Source organism: Stegostoma tigrinum, chromosome 12 (genome assembly GCF_030684315.1).
Source record: "Stegostoma tigrinum isolate sSteTig4 chromosome 12, sSteTig4.hap1, whole genome shotgun sequence".
NCBI lineage: Eukaryota > Metazoa > Chordata > Chondrichthyes > Orectolobiformes > Stegostomatidae > Stegostoma > Stegostoma tigrinum.
Genome location: NC_081365.1, coordinates 14545481 through 14570389, shown reverse-complemented (window position 1 = coordinate 14570389; position 24909 = coordinate 14545481). Strand labels below are relative to the sequence as shown.

General features: G+C 43.0%; 1 protein-coding gene across 1 annotated transcript in view; it reads right to left on the bottom strand.

Annotated features, from left to right (window-relative positions):
- Positions 1-3317: 3317 nt before the first annotated feature.
- LOC125457005 (transmembrane protease serine 3-like) overlaps positions 3318-24909 on the bottom strand; it is a 43432-nt gene continuing 21840 nt past the window's right edge. Inside the window, exons 7-14 of the mRNA XM_059649987.1 lie at positions 23715-23758; positions 19201-19366; positions 15386-15451; positions 14784-14953; positions 13344-13439; positions 10097-10242; positions 6033-6185; positions 3318-3380 (exon numbers count right to left, since the gene is read on the bottom strand). Of these exons, the coding sequence (XP_059505970.1) occupies positions 3360-3380; positions 6033-6185; positions 10097-10242; positions 13344-13439; positions 14784-14953; positions 15386-15451; positions 19201-19366; positions 23715-23758 (862 nt within the window). The 3' untranslated portion in view covers positions 3318-3359. The remainder of the gene's footprint in view (positions 3381-6032; positions 6186-10096; positions 10243-13343; positions 13440-14783; positions 14954-15385; positions 15452-19200; positions 19367-23714; positions 23759-24909) is intronic.

Sequence of the window (24909 nt, the reverse complement as noted above, 5' to 3'; positions counted from 1 at the left end):
CATCTTAAAATGCACAAAGATGAATAAATCCCTGGGAACTGATTAGGTGTACCCAAGAACTGTGTGGTAAGCTAGTGAAGTGATTGCTGGGCGTTTTGCTGAGATATTTCCATCATTGATGGCCACAGGTGAGCTCTTGAGAAGTTGGTAGTTATCTGCCTTCTTGAACTGTCACTCTTGGTAGACCCACAAAGCTGTTAGGGAGGGAATGCCAGGATTTTGACTCAGCAACACTGAAGAAACAGTTATATACTTTGAAGTCAGGATGGTGAGTGACTTGAAGGGGAACTTGCAGTGTTTCCCACATATCTATTGCCCTTGTCCTTCTAGATGGAAGTTTTCAAGTGTTAGGATTGTGCTGTCTGAGGATCCTCGGTGAATTACTTCAAACGTATCTTGCTGCTATGAAGCGTTGGTGGTGGAGAGAGTGGATGCTTGGAGAGGTAGTGTCAATCAAGCAGACGCTGCTTTGTCCTGGATGGTGCCAAAATTCTTGACACTATTGTTGGAACTGCACCCATCCAGGCAAGTGAGGACTATTCCGCCACACTCCTGGCTTGTAGCTGGTAGATGGTGGACAGGCTTTGGGGAGTCAGACGGTGAATTGCTCGCTGCAGGATTCCTAGCCTCTGACCTGCTCTTGTAACCATTGTGTTTATATGGATAGCTCAGTTTAGCATTGGGTCATGGTGGCACTGAGAATGTTGAGACTTTTTTGAAAATTCAATCATGAGCATCACTGACTGGGCAGCATTTACTGCCCATCTTTATTTACCCTTGAGAAGATAATCTTGAGCCTCTATCTTAAATCACTGCAGTCCATGCTACTGTATGGCTTTCTAGGCCATTTGTTAGTCACCCACATTGCCGTGGCTCTGGGCTCACATGCAGACAAGGCTAGTAGTCTCCTTCTCTAATGGGCATTAGTGAACCAGATGGATTATTACAACAACTGACAATTGTTTCATGATTATCCTTACACTTCAAACCCAGATTTTATTTTATTGATTTTAAACTCCCCAATTGGAGTTGAACTTGGTGTCCCAGGATATGACCTGAGCCTCTAGATTTTGAGGCTAGACAATATGACTAGGCCATCACCTTCCTCATAACAACAATGTCATGATGATACATTAATGTTCGCTCGATGTAAATAGGTCTTTTGCTTCTCAGTAGTGAAAATCCCCTCTCACCATTCGACGGTTTGTTGGAAAAGGGCACTTCTTGTTCTCACTGCTGGGAAGTTCCTAACTGTTGATCTCACATATTTCTCATTATGGCCCAGGGCTCTTAAGAGCTGAGAAGATTCTTATCTCACTCATCGAATTGCAGCTTTTGTTTAGCAAAGGGTCAATCATCCTCTTAGATCCTCAGTATTATGTCAGCTTTTGAATGGAAAATGTGTCCATCTCACTGTTGACTGACATCAGAGGTCAATTCAGCCTAAGGGAGCCCTTTAAATGTTAGCGTTTTAGTTAACAAAACTGCCAAAGAACATAGACTAGAACAGTACAGGACAGGAATGGGCCCTTTGACCACAATGTTGTGCTGAGCATGATGCACTCCCGTACATCTCAGGTGTCTTCGTTTTTCAAGGACCGCAACATCCCCCCCCTCAGTGGTCGAGAACGCCCTTGAACGTGTCTCCCGCATTTCCCACAAGTCAAACCTCACACACCGTCCCCGCAGTACCAACTAAAACAGGATCCCCCTCGTCCTCATGTACCATCCAACCAGCCTCTGGATCCAACACATCATCCTCCAAGACCTCCACCATCTGCAATCCGATCCCACCACCAAAGACATTTTCCCTCCCCACCCATAGCAGATTTCCGGAGGGACCACTCTCTCCCTGACTCCCTTATCTGCTCCACGCTACCCTCCAGCCCCACCACACCCGGCACTTTTTCCTGCAACTGCAGAAAGTGCTACACCTGCCCCTTCACCTCCCCACTCCCCCCATCCCAGGTTCCATGAAGACTTTCCACATCAAGCAGATGTCCACCTGCACATCTGCTAATGTGGTATACTGCATCCGCTGTACACGTTGTGGCCTCCTCTACATTGGAGAAACCAAGTGGAGGCTTGGGGACCGCTTTGCAGAACACCTACGCTTGGTTTGCAATAAACAGTTGCACCTTCCAGTCACGAATCATTCCAACTCTGCCTCCCATTCCTCAGACGACATGTCCATCCTGGGCCTCCTGCAGTGCCACAACGATGCTAACTGAAGGTTGCAGGAACAGCAACACATATTTCACTTGAGAACCCTGCAGCTCAATATTATCAATGTGGACTTCACAAGCTTCAAAATCTCCCCTCCCCCTACTGCATCCTAGAACCAGCCCAGCTCTTCCTCGCCTTCCTAACTTGCCCCACCTATCTCATTCTCCCACCTCTAGCCCCACGGATGTGCAGGCTAGGTGGATTGGCCATGCTAAATTGTCCATAGTGTTCAGGGGTGTGTGGGTTATAGGGGGATGGGTCTGGGTGGGATGCTCCAAGGGGCGGTGTGGACTTGTTGGGCCAAAGGGCCTGTTTCCACACTGTAGGGAATCTAATCTAATCTAATCTAATCTCCTACCTAATAACCTCATCTCACCCCCCCCCCCCCCCGATCTGTCTGTTCTCCCTGGACTGACCTATCTCCTCCCTACCTCCCCACCTACACTCACTTTTACTGGCGCTATCCCCGCCTTTTTGACCGGTCTGTCTCCTCTCCACCTATCTTCTCCTCTATCTATCTTCTATCCACCTCCTCCTCAATCCTATTTATTTCAGAACTCCCTTCCCCCTCCCCCATTTCTGAAGAAGGGTCTGCACCCGAAACGTCAGCTTTCCTGCTCCTCTGATGCTGCTTGGCCTGCTGTGTTCATCCAGCTGTAAGCCCCCTGCCTTCCCTTGGCGCATATCCTTCTATTCCTTGCTTATTCATGTGTTTGTCTAAAAGACCCTTAAACGTCCCTATTGTTTCCGTCTCCGCCACTATCCCTGGCAGTGTGTTCCAGACGCCTACTACTCTATGTGTAAAAAATTTGCCCCTCACATCTCCTTTGAACTTTCCCTCCTTATCTTAAATGTATGCTCCTTACTATTAGACTTTTCAACTCTGGTTCTGACTGTCAGCTGGGATAAGAATGGTGTGTGGCCCTGGGAAGTCTGTTCATCTCACAAGCTGATATGAAAACTTGAAATCATTCCATTATTTCATATTGGTCTCCAAAGAAAGACAATGAAGGCATGAGAAAAATAACTCAAAAGATGGTTGATACATGACCTCAAAAGATGCAATCATTTTTAGAAATCGGCTTAAAGTGCAGGCATCAATTTATTAAAATATATTTGATTTATTCTTGTCTTCAGCCATTTGACTCTTCTCTCTGTGAAATAAAGATAAGTTTAACATACCATTAGTTACAACAACTTGCCTTTACAATGACACTCCCCAGAAAAAGAGAGCGAGGGAGCGGGGCGGGGAGAGGGACGGGGGTGCAGGGGGCTGGGTAGAGACCACAATTGGATGGAGAAAGGACTTTGGCTACCAAACTGACATCAAACAGAAATATAAATGGGTTTGGAGGGAGCCAAAGCACAAAGAAAGGGAAGAAAGTTCAGAAAGTTATTTGAACACAAGTAGGGGCTGGGGTAAGGAATGAAGGTGGAGGAACCATAGAATAAGTGTTAGCACAGTGTGGAGCTGGAGGAACACAGCAGGCCAGGCAGCATCTGAGGAGCAGGAAAGTTGATGATTCGGGTCGGGGCCGTTCTTAAGAAATGAAAATTCTGGGGGGACGAGGACAACTTCTTCAAAATGGACATCCTTGGAAGAAGCTTTGCAGTGGGGTTATAACTCACTCAGACATAATGAGAACTGCTGATGCAGGATTCAGAGATAACACAGTATGGAGCTGCAGGCACACAGCAGGCCAGGCAGCATCAGAGGAGCAGGACAGTTCTGGTCCTGGCCCAAAATGACAACTTTCCTGCTCCTCTGCTTGTGAGGCTTTGTTTTTTTTTAAAGTTTGAATGATAGAGAATGATAGAAGCAGCCTGAATGGGTGGGGTCAAGCTCCCACAGAACCAGGATTTTTAGTTTTAGCTTTCTGTAGTGGCTGGGGCCTAGAAGTTGTATTTGGAAGCTTATTCTATTTGCTGTTGCAGCGAAAAGCTGAGATTCTCTTCCTGCTGCTAGAATTGCATGTGAGACACTCTGTTTTACTGACTTTATCTTTGCCAACGGTGTGTTTAATAAGATTTTCCTATATTGGCACAGTTAATTAGTATATCTATGATTTTGTTAAGCATTTCAATTGAGTTACAGTTAAGCCAATTCTTGGCTACGCCTCACACTCACCTTTAAAGTAATAAAATGTTCGGGTTTAGACTATCTTCTGAACATGGTTTGAGGGGGTTCAGTCAGGTCCATAGTAGTGGGAGAAGTCTTCTATCAGAGAAGCAAACATTGAATATGGAGGACTTGGAAGTCTGTGCATTAAGTGTGTTCCTATTTCCTCAGCAAGACAGACTGAGCTCCCCTATCATTGTAGACATGAAAAACATAAATGGAGACAGTAAGAACTGCAGATGCTGGAAGCTAAAGTCAACAAATGTGAAACTGGAAAAGCACAGTATCCAAAGAGCAGGAAAGTCAACATTTTGGACCGACACTCTTCATCAGGACTGGGAAGGAGGGAGCACAGATATAAATAGGGGAGGAGGTGAGGCTGGGGGGGGAAGGATAGGTGAGATGCAGATAGGTAAATGCAGTAGAGGGGTATTGTCGTTGGTCAGTGAAAAGTTGGGCAGATGTTGTCTGGCTGTGCTCTAGCTCCACAGTTATTAATCCTGAGCAACATAAATACTAGGGGAAGTTTTTAACCTAATGGTAAGCATGCCAGAGATAACGAAGTGTAGAGCTGAATGAACACAGCAGGCTAAGCATCATCAGAGGAGCAGGAAAGCTGACGTTTCGGGCCTAGGCCCTTCTTCAGAAAATTTCAGAAAGTTTTTCTGAAGAAGTGTTTAGGCCCGAAACGTCAGCTTTTCTGCTCCTCTGATGCTGCTTGGCCTGCTGTGTTCATCCAGCTCTACACTTTGTTATCTCAGATTCTCCAGCATCTGCAGTTCCTGCTATCTGGTAAATCTGCCAGGCCTGCTAACACAACTCAAGCAAGGAAGGCTTTAAAAGCTTGGCCATCCATGCACGACTGCACCTCCAAGGCTGTGCAATGCAGGGTGGTTGCCTGTGATAAGAGACAAACAGAGTGCCTGAGATTATGATCAAAAGAGACATGAAGGCCCACAGTGACAATGATGGCAAGTGGGAAACTTTAGCTGGCCATTGAAGCGAATGTGACGCTAAGTCCTGACAGTAACCTGATGTGCGGATTTAGAATCTCCAAAGCAGATGCCAAGCCAGTGTCACTAACAGTGAGTAACAACTTTACGTGTGGCGCCGGTGGCAGCCTGTGCCCTGCAGAATCAGCGAGTCCAGCCATCAGAAAAATGTGCAGCAAACAATCACTAATATTCTTAGGTTGCACTCCCTGGCATCTCTCACAGATGGCAGCATGCCAACTGCATTATCTGAACTCTGTTGTCTGAGCGGGAGCCTGGAGCAGCTAATTACTTGTCGACTTGTAGAACCACACGTTGTGGGCCCTGCCCAATTTACATTCCATCAGAAATTGGAAGCAAAACAGAAAACTATTCCCTCAAAGTTGCAGCTCCAATTACAAGGCATTAAACTAAGTAAGGAAAAAAGAAAGCATACTATGCAAACCAGGCTTCTGTTATCCAAAAACCTTCATGTGGAGTGTGGAAATGTTGTCCAGATCAAAATCTGGCAATGATAATATACCTGAGTCCTAATGTCAGAGTGATCACAGGTTGGGAGCGGTAGATGCCAGGTGGTAGACTAGCATTTTGCTCTGTAGGTCAGGGAACTGGGACTGATGCAGCGGGAGGGAAAAGACAGGAACACAAAGTGACTAAACATTGTGAGCACAGAGCTTTGGCTTGTTGGTGTGTACCTCCATTTGCTTGTGGATCCAGTCTAGGTATTCAGTGACCCGTGCATACACTCCAGGTTTGTTCTGATTTGCGCAGCCTGCTCCCCAGCTTGTAATTCCAACTAATTTCCAAGCATTGTTCTCCTTGCAGGCGAGGGGGCCTCCGCTGTCTCCCTGTTTTGTGCCCAAGGAAAAAATTCCAAGGTGAACAGAAAGTCATACATAAATCCCCTCTGGAGAATGCATATCCACTTCTCAAGAATGCAAGAGTTGGACATGGGATACACAGTGTTTCAGGTTGGGATTCCAGCATTGTGGATACACAGGGGTCACGACCCCTCTGTGAGTGTGTGAAACAAGTTATTGTGCAATGATTTTGGTCCAACTGTGGCCAAGTTGTAGGCTATTTGTCCAGGTGTGCAAGGGTCAATAGGAAGCTTGCAGTTCAGTTAAGGCAAAATTCAGCCCACAATCTCAACAAATGTTAAACCGAGGAATGTTACACAGAGACTTAGATACAACCCACATTCGTGATTAATTATGTAAAGGTTTGGGAAGCAGAACTCTTTAACAATTTGCAGTGCAAGGGCTATTTTGATTAATCTATGGAAAGAGAGGAATGAGAAACTTCTTAAACTACCAACACTGAATTGGAGGTGAGCTTTGAAACAAATCATATCTATGGCAAGGCGAGAGAACCTGAGATGTTACTTTTAGAGCAAAAGGTGAAATTTAACAGAGGAATTCATAATTATACAAGGTTTTGAAAGCATAAATAGGGACCCTATTGATTTCAGTGACAATAGAATCAGTAATCAGAAGGCATGGAGTTAAGATATGATTGAGTAAATCCAATGATGGGAATTTGTTTCCATACTTCTTAAAATCTGTACTGAAGGATCGAAGAGCTTTTCTTTCATCTCTGTTCTTATGACTGGAACAAGGTTTTATTTTGTTTTGGATGAAGCTGGCCTTGTCAATTTTAATGTGCATTTAGCTGCTAACATCTGATGAAGAATTTCTCAGACTGGTTTCCATGAGGTGAATAAAATAAAGTGTTAGTTTTACTACACTATAAACTGACCTAGGTAAAATATTGAAATACTTTCTGACTTCCTCAAAAGCATGAACACAAACCTACTTATATCTTGAAGAGCATAGTAAACTACAGATTGCAAAGTAGAGGAAGAGACATTTTGGCCAAATAAGAGTTCTTAAAAAGATAAAAGGAAATTCACAGTTTGTTGTCTTGCCCGACGACCGCTAGGATCCAGTTGATGCACTTTTATCCCTGAGGTGGTTTGAAGTTGTAGTTGGTATTTTCTTCATCTCTGAAGATTTTGATGTGAAATTGTATTCTTTCTTTCACAAACTCTAGGATAGAGGCATAATTAAAATAATAGACTGGGCTTTGCTTTTAGGTAGAGAATAAGAGAGAATTGTAGTAGCTTTTTCCGTGGCTTAGCTGCTGCTGATATTCTGCTCAAAAGCATGTTCTTAAATCAGACGCAGAGAGACTCCTCTCTCCAAATGCCAGTTAATGAAACTAAAGGTGTGTGTTCCAGTGCCTACTCCATTAGCTTGTTTGGAGAGCTACCTTAAAAAAAAGGTCATTTGTCTAGAAAGCAAGATCAACAATTTTGTGGAGTTCTGATGAAGAGTCATTGGGCTCAACACATTAATTCCACTTCCTTCCCACAGATGCTACTAGAACTGATAAGTTTCCCCAGCAATTTCAGTCTTTGTTCCACACTTTTGACTAGTTTGTTTTTAATTGTTTGAGTATGGTAGGCCACTTCCATTGTGATCCTTATTAAGGCTGGAAGACATTGCTCACAAATTGCTGGGACATGCCACTATTTTAACACTCGATAGGCTCTAAGGTTTTGGGGTAGATTGGTAGCTCGGGTTGTGGGGTGCTGAGGTTAGTTGGCTTGCCGAGCTGGTTTCTTGTTTCGGAGATGTTTCCACCACAAGGGAAAACCAGAAGTGAGGCAATCCAGCTTAAGGGACCCCAAAGTTTAAAAAACAGGCGGGAAAACACAGCGATGCTTCATTGGAGGCTGCATGGAGGATGTTACCCAGCATGGTAACAAAACATTTGCGGAACAACAAACCAGCTCAGCAAGCCAACCACCCTCAAGGTGATATGCTCATGTGAGATATATAGTGATGCAACTAGATTGAGCAGTATGCATACAGATTTGAAATCATTTTCATCCTTTCTAAAGACAACGTTGTTTTAATGAATTTAACTCGCAATTCCAGATGCTGGTTTAAAAACCAATGTACTTCCTTGAGACACCTCCATTTCGAGGCAATGTCACACATTGCTTTCTGCCTGAACGGCACCCAACTCTCTTCCTCAAGCCTTCTTCAGCTGAGAAGCCTGTAACTGAGCTTGATGCCTCAGGAACATTTAGATTTGAGAGTGCAGTTTAAGTTTTATTGTCCCATGTACTCAAGTACAGGGTGTTAGAGCACAGTGAAATGTCACCACACAGGTGCCATCTTAGGTACACTGTACCCAGGTACAATATCTTAGTTAAAGAGATAAAAAAGTAAAGAAATAAGTTTAAAAGTTCAGCACTACAGTCTTCTTAGTATAAAAGTAGAATAATAAAGAAATGAAGTTAAAAAGGCAAGATTACAATCCTTTCATAAGCCATGGGCCTGGAGATGCTCCAAGCTAGTTTTCACCAAGAGGGCTCGCTCTCCCCATGGCTGGGCATCCTTTCATCTGTGCTGGGCTAAGCCCCACACATGCCCGCTGGCCACCTTCACCGCTGACCACTGCTGTGGATCTCCACTGGGCACACCAGGCTTCGCTGACGCCCTCAAGGCTTCGGCCCTGACTGCCCCTTCACTGCTGCTGCCATCCTTCATAACTGACTGCTGCTGCTGCCGTCCGGGCTCACACTGGGCCCCATCATCCTTAACCAGCTGGAAGAGGGGGCACCATCCCTGGGAAGAATGCACACTGTACACTTGGTGTCAGGAATGGTCCTTCCAATGTCAGGATGACAATGATTATGTTTCAAATCACCTGACTAGCTATGAAACACACTGTGTGGCGCTGAATTCAGTCATCGCTCCATTATAGTACATATTCTCATCGTTGAAAATGAAACTTAAATCCAAAACCATTGGATTCAGAGGGAGAGGTTCTCCCCACAGATTCATGACTAAACCAAATGTGATCCCAGGACCTTACTGCTATCCAGTTTATGGACGCAGATGAGGTTTGTTGGGGAGGGGGATCTGATGATGAGCAAATGTATGGAGAAATTACAGTAGACTCTCAGTGGGATTCTAGGAAATTGTGGAAATCACTGATGAATGCTACATTCAATTCTGGTCTCCCTGATGTAGGAAAGATGTTGTCAAACTTGAAAGGGTGCAGAAAAGATTGACAAGGGTGTTCCCAGGGTGGGTTTGGTTATTGTGGTTCGTAATATCATTAAGGGCATGGATAGGGTGAACAGCCAAAGTCTTTTTCCCTGGGTAGGGGAGTCCAAAACTAGAGAGCATAGGTTTAAGGTGAGAGGAGAAAGATATAAAAGGGAGCTAAGGAGCAACTTTTTCATACAGAGGATGGTGTGTGTATGGAATGAGGTGCTAGATGAAGTCGTGGAGGGTTATACAATTACAACATTCAAAATGCATCTGGATGAGAACATGCATTGAAGGAGTTTAGACAGATATGGGCCAAATGCAGGTCAATAGAACTTTAGGATATCTGGTCAGCTTGGACGGCTTGGACCGAAGGGTCTGTATCTGTGCTGTATAGCTCTATGACTATTGTCATCGAGAGTTACAGCACAGAAATAGCCCTTCAGCAGATCAAGTCTGTGCCGGCCAAAAGCAGGCACTTAACTGTTCTCGTGCCATATTCCATCATTTGGCCCATAGACACAAGTGTATTGTACATTGTGGTGAGTAAAATAGCTATTTATAAGTAATGGACACTTTTATAAACAATGGAATATACGAAGCTGAAAGAAAACAGGATGGGGCTACCCTGTTGGGCAGAGTTCCTCATTGGTGACGAGTTCCCAAGAGATGTGTGCATCTTGGAACATTACCTGGCAGGAATCGATCCCTCCCTGAAGGTAGCCAGCACAAATCATTCTGGAGCTTATCCTCTTGTAGTATATTTCTGGGCGGCTGCACACATGATTGGATATTAGGGGAATCTGGGCCTCCATTAGACTGACAGAAATTTCATCTGCTGAATTACAAATCACATCATTTAGTGTTTCACTCATTGGAACAATAGATTAAAAAAAGACGTTGTCCCAGGTTTACCTGGCAAAGTAGCACTGAGTTTAAGGTGTTTAGTGATTAATTTTTGCAGCACCCAACAGTCCGAGCTAAGGGAGAGATGGTCAGTGAGTTAGAAATCACCAAGTTGTTAGGAGATTTGAGCCAATCTACTTTTAACCTCATAAAAATGCCAATGTGTTCTTGCCCTTCCTGAGAGTTGAATGAAGTTGTTGTTAGTTGCAGATTAATCACCTATTAACATCTTTGGAAAGTTATGGCTGGAACTTACAGTGTAAGCAACTCTCCAAAGAGAAGAAGATGGATGTCACTCAAACTCTCTGACACAGTAAGGGAACAATCTAAAACATGAATTTAATCCTGAAAGGGAGGGAATTATCATTAGCCATTTTTAAAATTTGAATTTTAACGTTTCAGTTCTTTGTCTATCTCTTCTTGTCTCCCTTTGACAATCTAAGCTTTTACTTCTCAATCTGAGTTGACACTAACCTGCTGCATTTCCATCTTTAGTTTTATATCTGATGGTCCCAATGTTCATGAAGGTCCCAGATGTCTACTGTATTGACCATCAACTCACACTTGCAGTAAAGAAACAGGTCAAGTTATTATAGTCCCTTGGGGCTACTCTTTCATTAAAGGGAGATAACGCGTGATGAATTCAACCCCAGGACAAGATGAAAGATGGAGAAGGAAGGACTTTCATGGCAACTTCAGCTGGTGTGGAATTCATGTCACATTTTTGTCATCCCCACGCATTGTATACTAGTTATCCAGCCAACTGAGCTGACTGACACCTACTTCCAGTAACATATCAAAACATATTTCTCAAGGTGATGGATGAGGGAAGAATTCCAACTAACGGAGTCATGTATTCAGTTCCTGCAAAATCTGAGCTCTTATATTTCACTTACAAAGGGATATAAAGGATTGGAAAAGCTCATTCCGGTCAGTCTGGCTGGTCCAATAAAATCAAAAGGTATGATGAAGACTTAACTCTTATACCCCTCCTAGCTGTCCATAAATGTACCATCATCAGTGTGAAGCTGTTGAATGTAAACTGTTCACTGGCCTACCATCGCCTCAGCATGCCTCTGGTTACAGAGCTTATTAATGCTTTATTTATCAACGCCAGTTGGAAAATGGATTTTCTTTTGGCCCTCCCCAATTTCTCCTAGACCCCTCAACTCTCCTCACCTAGAAAATGGAGGATACTTTGACTTTGATTGATAGTGTGACGTGGTCTGTGACACACTTCATTAACATGACATTTATGGCCTAACACAGCCCATTTCATAAACAGGACCAGGAGTAGGCTTACTGCTGCACCATTCAATATGATTATGGCTGATCAATCAACACAATACCTTGTTCCCACTTTGACCCCATAACATTCGATCTCTTTAGCCCTAAAAACCATATCTAACTCGCCATACCTTTTGATACCTTCAAAAACTACAAATTTATCTACATCTTGCTTAATTATATCCAAAGATTTGGCTTCCACAAGTTTCTGTGGTGAGAATTCCATAGGTTCACCATCCATCTGACTGAAAACAAATTCTTCTCATCTCAGATTGAATTGGCCTACCTCATACAGTGAGACATGGTCTTTTGTTCTGGGCTCCCTGGAGTGTATTTTGCCTCCCATGTTTTTATGTGAAAACGATTTCCATTGATTCTTTGATACAGTTCCATAGGTAACATTCTATCAAGGATACTTCACACATGATTAGTACACCATCACACAGCAAAAACTGTCATAGCCAGGTTTCAACCATACAGCAACAATTAAAATACAAATATAAATAGAAACTAGGAACTTGAGCAGGTCACAATTTGAGTCTGACCCACCATTTAATAGGATCATGTCTGATCTGATTGTGGTCTCAACACTACATTCCCGTCCTTTCTCAATAACCTTGGGCTCCCTTGTTTGTCAAGAACTACCTACTTCAGGCCTCAAAGTATTCAATGACCCTGCTTCCCATCTCTCTGGGGATCAGGGTCAGGAATGAGAACCCTGAAGGACCTTCTCAGTCTGTTACTAAGACTGACCAACTAAATATGGAGTTACTAGATATTCCCATGATTTACAGTATGGTGACAATGCATACATTGATCACTTCTGCTGATCCAGAATCTATCAATCTCAGCCTTAGATAGACATAAGTTCTCTGTCTCCAGATCTTGGTGACACTGTGCTATCCCTCAGAAAGACACTATCTCCCCTTGTCAAACATAAATTGTTCTCCATCTGAAGGTTTTGATTCTTTCTGCAGGGTCACTCTATGAATAGAGCTTCCCACCAACACTTCCTGCGATAGACCATTTCTTGTTTGTAAAACGTAAAGTTAGGGATGGCATAGTGGCTCTGTGGTTAGCAATGTTGCCTGGCAGCCAGGGAGCAAACAGTTTGATTCTAGCTTTTGGTGACTGTCTGTTTGGAGTTTGTACGTTCTTCCCATGTCTGCGTGGCTTTCCTCTGGGAGCTCTGGTTCCCTCCCACAGTCCAAAGATGTGCAGGTTAGATGGATTGGCCACGATAAATTACTCCATCATGACCATTGATGTGCAGGTAATCTGGGTTAACCATAGCAAATATGGGCTTAAGGGGTCAGGGTGGGGGACTGGGTCTGAGTTAGAGAGTCAGTGCAGGTTTGATGGGACAAATGGCTTCTTTCCTGGCGGGAGGGATTCTATGATAAAGTTGCCACATACCTAGAGGATCATTGTGCTGCTCTCGAGATAGAGAGTGATGACTGGTGTTGAGTTTAACCTAAGGGTAATGAGGTTTCAGATGATGGTGAGGTTGAGAAGCCATTCATGGTAACCCCAAACCAGCCATCCAATGACTTGACCTGACTTGAACCCCTTCTACTAAGTCTCAGTGGGATTTTTAAGATTGAAGGGTGAGTAGATTATGTCTAAAACTACCACCATCTCCATTTTTCAGCAGGGATCACCTGACCTTTCACCTCTTTAGCCCAGCAACATCGAGCCCAGATGTCCTGGTTAAGATAACATGATGATTTCTCAGATCATACTTACCCCCTTCATCAGTCAGACCCCATCCTGAAATCCAGCAGGCTGTACCTTCTGCAAACTCTTGTCCTGAATTGGGAAGGCAGATAGGCTGAATCCAATCTGTGTTTAATAAAAAAAAGAAATTGCCCATAAGCTCTCAGCAAAACTAGAATTTCAAAACAGAATCCTAAAGTCACCGGGTTAGACAAGAAAACAGTCTTAAATTCTCTTGAGTTGATGCGCGCTGTTTTTAAGCATGCAAGAATTGTGAGAGAGACCGTGGATCTATTACTTTCTCTGTCATAAGACCATAAGAGAGAGAAACTGAGGTAGACTACCTGGCTCCTCAAACCTGCTCCACCATTCAACAGGAACATTGATTCCTCCTGCTGATCAAGAATCTATCAATCTCAGCCTTAGATACCGTCCCCAAATCATTCTGTGGAGAGGAGTTCCAAACACTCACAGCCTTCTGCGAGAAGGAATTCCTCCTCATCTCAGTTTTAAACTAGTGCCCCTTTTTACCGAGGCTATGCCCTCTGTTCCTAGACTCTCCCATTTCTCTTGCCAGTCTAAAGCTTAGGGGTCAGGCAGCTGAAGATCCACCACAAAGGCTGCATCAATGAAAACCGGTAAAGTGGAAGAGGACACAATTGGACAAATGCAGAGATCCCTGAAAATGTAGATCAGGTGGAGATGACAGATATAGCAACGCTATGACGGGTCATGCAAACAATGAATGAGAATTTTAATTATGGAGTATTATTGGACATATATCCAATTCTGTATCTCCCTGTCTACCTCAGTGAGTTAACAAATGACCTGGCTTTTGCCTGTTCCAGATAGACAGCAGGAAATAGCAAAGGTTCTGAACATTCCCTGAGTCACTCCGACAGTCTTTGCCCTGTGTTGTCCATAGTCAGACAGGTCAAGAGTGTCTGATCAGAACAAAGCTCTCTCTACTCTGACCACAACTCAATACTGTCTTTTGAAGGCAAAAGCCATACTGAGTCAGATATATCCCCAAGTCAGCAAACTTGCTAATCCCTCGAGTAAGGCAGGATTAAGTTGGGCTGAGGTAGTTCATCTTAAACAAGTTTTAATTTCAGCAGAGGGATATTGTGAAATGCTATTTGCAGCACATGCTTTTTCAGTAGCCAACCTGAGTACTGTGTCAGTGCTAAGACAGTTGTAATTATGTACAGTCACTTTGGGTTTAGGTTCAGCAAGAATTCTAACAAAAATAGGTGAAGCTTCATTCTCAGATGGCAATGCTACAAGTTAGCAAAGGGAAGGAAGAGACTTTTATCCAAACAATTTGACCTAAGTCTTGATCTAGGGCCTGAATGAAAAGGTCGCTAATGTTTCTCATACACAACTGTCATTCCATTTAATTTCTGGAATGGGTCCAAAGACCAAAGTTAAGGATCTTTTGTGAGCTCGCAAAATGGGAGATAAAATTACCATTAAACATCAATGGCCTCGCCAGTTTTAAGAGTGCAATGTCATAATCATAAGTCCGTCCTTTGTATTTCTTGTGATGTATGATCTTCTCCACAACATAGGACGAACTATCAGTCAGTGGCTGCTCTACAATTCCAACAAATACTTTCCAAGAGGAGAGAAATATAAATCTGAAACCAGAATGGACAGTGCTGAATTAGATTACACATTGCTGAAATGCTGGTTCAGAGATCTCTTATACCCTTCCCCTTCCAATTAAGAAGTCATGCTTTAGGGTAAGATTGGAAAATTATTCTCATAAGGTTAGAATCTCAATTTTGGGAGATAATTTTTATTGGTTATCTTAGGTTTCTGTCCTTTGCTCTTTCAGGTGCTATTTGCAGGCACATCAGCCCCATGTGCTCTCTGTCCTCCAATGGCAAGGCTATTTTGTCAATTGTTCTATATAAACTCAGGCTTGACAATTACAAGCAGCTCACTTGTCACCCCCTGGAAATGTGCTCATTCCAAACTCTGACATCATATCCTGTCTCGCGCATTTTAAAAAAAATTCATTTGTGGATGTGAGCGTTATTGGCTGGTCAGCATTTCCTGCCCATTACCTTAGAGAAGGTGATAGTGAGCTGCCCTCTTGAACCATTGCCGTCCACCTGGGTTGACCCACAATCCTGTTAGGGAGGAATATCCAGAATCTTAACTCAGTGACAGTGTAGGAACGATGATATAGTTTCAAGTCAGGATGGTAAGTGACTTATAGAACATAGAACATTACAGCACAGTACAGGCCCTTCGGCCCTCGATGTTGTGCTGACCTGTCATACCGAGCTCAAGCCCATCTAACCTACACTATTCCATGTACGTTCATACGCTTATCCAATGATGCCTTAAATGTACCTAAAGTTGGCGAATCTACTACTGTTGCAGGCAAAGCGTTCCATTCCCTTACTACTCTCTGAGTAAAGAAACTACCTCTGACATCTGTTCTATATCTTTCGCCCCTCAATTTAAAACTATGCCCCCTCGTGCTTGCCGTCACCATCCTAGGAAAAAGACTCTCCCTATCCACCCTATCTGACCCTCTGATTATTTTATATGTTTCAATTAAGTCACCTCTCAACCTTCTTCTCTCTAATGAAAACAGCCTCAAGTCCCTCAGCCTTTCCTCGTAAGACCTTCCCTCCATACCAGGCAACATCCTAGTAAATCTCCTCTGCACCCTTTCCAAAGCTTCCACATCCTTCTTATAATGCGGTGACCAGAACTGTACACAATACTCCAAGTGCGGCCGCACCAGAGTTTTGTACAGCTGTAGCATAACCTCTTGGTTCCGGAACTCGATCCCTCTATTAATAAAAGCTAAAACACTGTATGCCTTCTTAATACCGCTGTCAACCTGGGTGGCAACTTTCAAGGATCTGTGTACATAGACACCGAGATCTCTCTGCTCATCTACACTCCTAAGAATCTTACCATTAGCCCAGTACTTTGCCTTCCGGTTATTCCTACTGAAGTGCATCACCTCAAACTTGTCCGCATTAAACTCCATTTGCCACCTCTCAGCCCAGCTCTGCAGCTTATCTATGTCTCTCTGCAACCTACAGCATCCTTCGTCACTATCCACTACTCCACTGACCTTAGTGTCGTCTGCAAATTTACTAACCCATCCTTCTACTCCCTCATCCAGGTCATTTATAAAAATGACAAACAGCAGTGGACCTAACACCGACCCTTGCGGTACACCACCAGTAACTGGTCTCCAGGATGAACATTTCCCATCCACTACCACCCTCTGTCTTCTTGGAGGGGAACTTGCAAGTGGTGGTGTTCCCAAGTAACTGCTGCCCTTGTCCTTCTGGATGAAAGTGGTGGCAGGTTTGGAAGGTGTTGTGTGAGGATCTTTGGTGAGATTCTACAGTGCATCTTGTAGATAGTACACACTGCTGCTACCGAGCATCTGTACCAAAAGGAGTAGGTGCTTGTGGATGTAGTGCCAATCAAGCGGGCTGCTATGTCTTGGATAATGCCAAGCTTTAAGAGTGTTGTTGGGGGTTGTACCCATCCAGGTATCAATGGATAAATGTGGATGTATTATTGTGTATTGGTTCTCTGTTGAATAAGGAGATAATTTTCAAATTCTCTTAATTGTGCTCAAATCCTTCCATGGCCTCCATATGTCAGCAACATCCTCCAGGCCCACATGCATCTGAAATCATGAAACCTCTCCAATTCTGACTTCTTGAGCAATCCCCGGATTTCCATAGCTCCACCATTGCTGCCACATCTTCACCTGCCCAAGCTCCATGTTCAGGAATTCCTTCCAAAAGCCTTACTCTCTTCCTGAGAGAGAGTCACAGTGTTGTTACAGTGCAGAAGAAGCCCACTGTGCCTGCACCAATTCTATTACCTGACTTTTCCTCACGTACCTTGCACACCATTTCAATCAAACAATCGCCCTGGACCCTGTTGCATGCTTTAACTGAACCTGGCTCCACCATATTTCTGAGCAAACACATTCCACATGCATTCCCTTCCTGTTCAGCTCTCACACTTCTCTTCTCCACTGTTCTGTTTCTTGCTCTATCCTGATCTCAGGACGGATTAATTAACCTCAGGGGGATTAATGAGAGGGAGTTAGAGTTAGAGGGATAGACTGTTGAACCCTGACAATCAGCAGATCCCAGACTCACTGTCAACTGTCAGCAGCTGACATTTCAAAAAATTAAACAACACCAACATTATATGATCTTTGACGGTGCAGGAAACAAGTCAGTTTCATAGCCCTCATTGACAGAGGCATGTGAGCAAGATGAGGCTATAAGTCAGCAATGGTAAACTTATATAAAACATTGGTTCATCCTCAGCTGGAGAATGGTGTCCAGTTCTCCGCAAGACACTGTCAGAAAGGTGAGAAGGCATTGAAAAGACATACATGGATGTAAACGAGGATGACAAACTTTGATTACACAGATAGATTGGAAAAATTGGGACCGTTTTCCTTGTGGAAGAGAAGGTTGAGAGGAGTTTATTCATGAGAGGAAGTATTCATGAGCATAAGGGGCCTATAGCACCATAAAATCACTGTGATCGACAGCACAGAAATAGGCCCTTTGGCCCAACTCATCCATGCCAACCAGATATCCTAAAGTAATCTAGTCTCAAATTAAATAAAGTTGACCCTACTGAGGAAGGTTTGATAATGAGAGGGCAACTGATTTAAGGCAATACAAGCAAGGGAGGCTTGAAAAGAAACCTCTTCAAGCTAAAGGACTGGTTAAAATCTGGAATGCAGAGCCTGAGAAGATGGTAAAAGTGGGTTCAATTGAGGTATTCAAGAGAGAATTAGCTTAGTATTTGAAGAGGATCAATGTGCAGGGCTGCATGGACAAATTGGGGACTTCACAAATTGCTTGCTGGGACAACCAAAGCAGACACTTTGTGTTGAATGGCCTCCTTCTGTACTACAACCATTTAGTGATTCCACGAAGGTTTGACACCAGACAATTGAAAGAGAGGTCCACATGCTGCATGAGACTGGGAACGAAATGGGTGAATGATTTGAGAAACAGCTCGACTTGCTGATGGAGGGAAAGCTGATTAATGGATGAATGTATCCACTGCGATTGAATGGTGCAGCAGACTGAATGGGCCAAATGGCCGAATTTTTTAAAAAATTCATTCACCAGATGTGGGCGTTGCTGGCTAGGCAGCCTTTATTGCCCATCCTCAATTACCCAGACGGCAGTTAAGAGTCAACCACATTACTTATTACAATGTCACATGTCGGCCAGACCAGGTAAGGATGGCAGTTTCCTTCCCTAAGAGACATTAGTGGACCAGATAGGATTTTAAGACAACTGACAATGGATTCATGGTCATCATTAAATTCTTAATCCCTGGTATTTATTGAATTCAAGTTCCACCATCTGCCATAGCAGGATTCAAACACAGATCCTGAGAACATTATTTGGGTCTCTGGATTAACAGTCCCGCAATAATGCCACTAGGCCATCGCCTCCACCAGTATGCTTCTATATCTTACGGTCTTGCGGTCCTTCCAAAACAAATTGGCTAGGAAGAGGTTGAATGGTCAGCTCTCCATATCTACCCCCTACCCATTGGTCTGAGACAAATATATTGAGCGGGATAAAGAATTGTGGGAGGGGGGGGGGGGGGTCATAGAAAATACCAGAAAGAAAGGAATTCAAAAGATTGTTGCTGAGTTGACCTTTAACTGGTGGAGTGCAGGAGAGGGGAATTCATATTTTAGTGAGGTATGACTTCAGCCCTTTGATTTGACGAGAGAACAATGTCATTTTTTGCAGCTGAAAGCCATCAGTCCAATCCATATGCCAATTCTCTGATACATTTGGTCGCTTTTATCATGACCTTTCGTTCAAGTTGTGAGGCAACGACTTACTCAATAACACAATGTGCAGCAGTCGCTATCCATTGGGAAGCAATGATGGATCCTCCACACAGATGTTGTCCATCAAAGTGAAGACTTGCCTGCCAAGGCCAATGACCAACCATCGAGGCATTCCCACCAACAATCCGAGGTGTATATCGAGGCCTGGAACCACATTCTGCACAGGGGAAGTCACACAGGTTTTAGGGCAAACTACAGGTTTGAGGTTTTTTTCTCTTCTTCTCTCCTTGCTGCATTTTCCTCCTTCCTTTCTAGGGTCAGCAAGATACAGTGCAGTAAGATGCCATTTGGCACAGTCAAGTTATGCCAGCTGTCTATTCAGCAACAAGTCAGTCCCATTTTCCTGTCATCTCAACTTTGCAAGTCTATTTCCTTCATGTTTTGTTTCAACATCCTTTTGAAATCATTAATCGCTGCTTTCACCACCTTCATAGACAATGACCTCCAGGTCATTACCACTTACATTGGTAAAAAAGTTCTTGTTTATATTTCCCTGATAGCTCATGCCAAAATCTTAAGTCTGTTTCCCCTAGTTCTTATACCATCAGTAGACGAGAGGCGTTTCCTTGTCTGCCTTATCTAATCTTGCCAGAATCCTGTTAAATTTCTTTACCGCTTCAATTTCATTTGCTCCAAGGATATCAGCCCTAACTTCTCCAACTCAACCTTGTTAAAATCTCACCTCCCAGGGACCTTTCCAGTAAATCTCAACTGTACGCTCTCAAGGATTGTCACATCCTTCCTGAAGTGTGGTGACCAGAACTGAAAATAATTCCCTCGGCATGGAGGAGCTTTGTAAAGGTTTCCGTACTTTTGCAAGCAAAAGTGGGCTCTGATCTTGAAAGAACAAAGTGTGGAGCTGGAGGAGCACAGCAGGCCAGGCAGCATCAGGGGAACAGGAAAGCTGACCTTTCGGGTTGGTTTCCTTAAGAAGGGTCCCGACCCGAAACATTAGCTTTCCTGTTCCTCTGATGCTGCTGTTTTCCTCCAGCTCCACACTATGTTATGTCTGACTCCAGCATCTGCAGTTCTTGCTTCCTCTCTGATCTTGAGACCCATTTACTTTCCAACCAGTCTCTCAATACATACATCAACCAAAAATATCAATGAACGTGCACCCTCCAGCCCCTTCGTCATAGTGTCATAGAGTCACACAACATGGAAACAAACCCTTCGATCCAACTCATCAATGCAGATCAAGTTTCCCAAACTAAACAATTCCCTTTTGCCTGCATTTGGCCTGTTTCCCTCTAAACCTTCCCTATTCATCTACCTGTCCAAATGTCACTTAAATATTGTAACTGTACATGCATCCAACACTCCTTCTGGCAGTTCATTCCACAAATGAAACGCCATCTGGGTGAAAAGGTTGCCCTTTCGGTTCCCTTCCAAATCTTTCTCCTCTCACCTTAGAAATATGCCCCTGAGCTTTGAACTCACCTACCCTAGGAAAAGACCTTTGCTATTCACCTTATCTATGCCCCTCATGAATTTATAAACCTTTATAAGGTCACCCCTCACCTTCCTAGGCGCCAGTCAAAAAAGTTCCTGCGTAAACAGCTTCTCTCATTAACTCAAAGCCTGTAGCCCTGGCAACATTCTTGTAAATCTTTTCTGATCTCGCTCCATTGCTCTTTCTTTAGATTTGTTCCATTAATCCTTCATTGCCACCTGCCCGACATTTTCCATCACTTCTCTCTCCCTTTAACACCTTTGGTCATGCCCTGAACTTTCCCCACCCCCAACCTTGCTCACTCCATTCCATGCCTGCTCAATAATTGCCTGGGGCCCCCTACAGGCAACTGTCCTTTTTCAGCGTGCTGCTTTAAGCAAACAAGGATGAAAATTGACTCTTTGTAAACGCACACTTTTAACCCGAATCTGCAAAAAAAATGACAGTTCAATTAATCTTCCAGCAGGTCGTGCTGTTATGCCTCAATGTAACACTTGTCTCAGCAGTGCCACTTAAAGGCAATGAATGGTATTGCAACCTAATGTTCTTGTTAACTGAATTTAGCAAAAGCACTGTTTACAAGATTTTATTGCAAGTTACGTTTCCATTTGGCAATCACTTTCCCAAGTTAATGTTTTATTCATTCAGCTCTCTAACTTACATTTACATTCTATATGCTTCACAACAGCACTGTAACTTTTCACCCCTTCAGGCTGTTAGGTAAATGCATTTTGTCCTTACCATTTCAAAAAGTAATTTCAGTGTTAGATAGGGGCTAAAAGTATGTTGAGTGATGTTTTCTTTGATGAATTTACATTACATTACCCCATTATTTCAAAACAGAAAACTCACATGAGTATTTTTCGAAATCATTGCTACACCAAATGAGATTTTGTCAAAGATTCCACATGCTTCCCAAGTATCCTCTTAATAGGTCCGTCAGCTTCAAATATAAATGGAAATTGATTCTCCAGCCCCTTTGTTATAAAGTCAAAGAAAACAAATGGAATCAGACCCTTCAGTCCATGCCAACCAGGTTTCCCAAACTAAACTGGAAGGGTCTAGGCCCGAAACGTCAGCTTTTGTGCTCCTGAGATGCTGCTGAGCCTGCTGTGTTCATCCAGCCTCACATTTCATTATCTTGGATTCTCCAGCATCTGCAGTTCCCATTATCACTGGTCTTATTTGCCTGTGTTTGGCTCATATCTCTCTAAAGATTTCGTGTTCACCTACCTGTACAAATGTCTTTCAAATGCTGTAACTCTACTTTCCATTTACATTTCCTCTGGCAGTTCATTCCACTTAGGAACTGTGTGAAAAATATATCTTATGGTGTTGGTGTCCCATTGCAACTTTCTCCTGTTTGGCCTTACCTTGCTACAGTGTGACACCGGAGCTTGGAGTTCAGAGGTCAGGAGTTTTTCAGAGACTTGTTGAGATCTACTTGGCAAATCCTTTACATCATTTGGTGCGCCATAGGTGCTGTATGACAGAACCACCGTATTGATTCTGCTGTTTCTTCAAAGTGCATCATTGAGTGAGGAAGATTATTAACTTTAGCTCATGCAGAGTTCTGCTGCTTGACTTCTGTTCTATAGCAAAGTTCAATTCCTCCCATCAACCCTACCCTTGCTCAACTAACTTGATTCCACCTCCATTGACAATTATAATTCAAAACTTTCTTCTTTGTGGTTAGATCTCTGCTGACACTCTAACAACACAAAAGATTCACCCCCTTGGACTCTCCATACCTTCAAGTCTGGGATTCCTCAATCTGACCATCACACTGATCTTATTGAACATGCTGTTGCGCAGTTGTGTAGAGTACTTGTGAATTGGAAGGCAGCAAGTTCGGATTTGGTTATAAAATGGTAGAGGGGAGAGTGCATAGTCCCTTTAAGAGGTGATGTGCTTTTCTAAGCTTGGAGATTTAAATGAAAACTGTGTCTATAAGCAGCCGAAGATTTATAGCCAGTTCTAAAATTAAAACATGTATCAATTGGCTGCGTGATTGGAAACCTTTGGCTTATTTTTATGTTTTGGCTTGAAGATCAGTCAATTAAATTAAACTAAGCACTTAGAGATTGGAAACCAATGGAATTTAAATCTGATATTTTTGACAACCTCGGAACAATCCTTTTATAAGAAAATTGACAGGTCATTGGGGGTATATGAGAAGCGGGTTTTTGAAACGTGAAGTGAGAGCAAACTGTCATCTGTAAAGAAAATAGCTCTCAACAGCCATCAGCCCTTTCACAGAAATCTCTCAGCTCTCTGGGAAAACACTATCCTATCCATAAAAGGTACTATGGCGCTTCTCACGAAAATTTTTCACAGAAGAATTCACAGACAAAACATCTCTGATTGAAGGATCAGTGGAAGAAAGGCATTTATGGCTGGAGAGACAGCAAAGAATGTAAAACATTCCGGAAGACACGCCCTGTATGGACTTTGAGAGTATAAGTTTTAATTTAGTTTTGGATTTACTTGGACTTATATAAGTGGCACTTCGTGTTTATCGGAATACTGGAAGAATTTTGTTCTGTTAGGGAATAGTTAGTAGTTAAGTGGAATTGTTTAATTTCTTAGTAGTTCTGTTAATTTGTTCACTCCTTTTTAACAGATTAGGCGAGGTGAGCTGAGCTTCTCTGGGTGCTTCGGGGTTAAATATTAGAAGAGGACCTCTACTGCTGCCATAACAGAATGACGGCTTATGTTTTGATTTTAATTATCAGAGGGGTTCAACCTGCCCTTTTCTAACAATGTATTCAACCAGGGCTCTGAAATTACACCATTATACTGTTCTGTATCATTCTCTCTTCACCTTTAAGATCTGCATTAAAACTTATACCTTGAAACAAACTTACAGTCCGAGTACCATTTATGTGGGACCCCAACTCGAACTCTAATAAAATTAGATATTATTGTAATCTTTTGTGCAAAATACTTTGGGATGCAATTCTGTGTTAAAGGAGATATATAAACTGTTGTTAATGATAACCCATGTCGTTGGGGAACTTTGAAAAGAACATTTATGTTTCTATGAACTTACCTAAACATTTTAGTGAGGTCACCTTGCCTGAATTACACTCAGTGCTGCAAAAAAAGAGAAAATCAGAAAACGGCTCAAAATAAAACAAATATGTTCTTACCAAACTATTAAAATGGTAAACAACTTAATTTCAAACTCAACACAGTGCTCCAATTGCAAACACTCTATAGCCTGGAGCACTCAACTCAAATTTCAAATAACCTTCCCACCCATCCTCCGGCTCCCTTTCTAGCCTCACCTTCTCTTCCATTCCACCTTCTGATGCTCCTTTCCAGCCACCAGATTCATCCCTCCCATCAACCAACCAGGTCGTATTTACTACCAGTGTCAACCTACCATCTCCAATCTGGTACCCACCACACCAGCCTCTTTATCTGCAGGTCCCCCTATCCCCACATTCAGTCCTGAAGAAGGGTAATACCCGAAATACTGACTGCTCCTTTCCTCCAGATGCTGCCGGGCTTGCTGTGATTTTCTAGCTTCCTGTTTGTCTAAGCTACTATGATACCTAAATTTCATCAAAGTTTAACTTTTAGCTTTATTTCAATGGAAAGTAGCTTTGAACAGGTTTGTAATCATCCCCATCCACTCATTTACTGTCTGCATTCTCAATACAATGTAGCCTACTGGTATTACAAGTCTCAATGCAACTTATTCAGTTCCTCTCCAAATTCAAATTTAAATCCACATCATCCCTCCCAACACATTTAAAAATGAGGCAGTTACTGAAATGTGCTGAAGTCCTTCCAGATTAAATCAAATAGGTTGTAGAAATTTCTCCATTCAAACCTTCAGACCCTATTAATGCTACTGTGTCTTCCAAACTCCGCGTGTTTTCCCAATTCGCCTTAACTCGCTTCTGTTGACTGAACAGAACTGGGTAGAAAAATCAATTTTTAAACATTTTTTCACTGGATGCGCATATCACTGGTTAGATTAGCATTTATTGCCCATCCCTAACTGCCCAGAGGGCAGTTGAGAATCAACCACATTACTGTGGGTCAGGAGTCACATGTAGGCCAGACCAGAAAAGGATAGCAAATTTACTTCCCTGAAGGACATTAGTGAAATAAATGAGTTCCTATTTTTGTTTTCTATTCATTTGTGGTATCACTGGCTGGCCAGCATTTCTTGACCATTCCTAGTTGCCCTGGAGAAGGTGGTGGTGAGCTGCCCTCTCGAACCACTGCAGTCC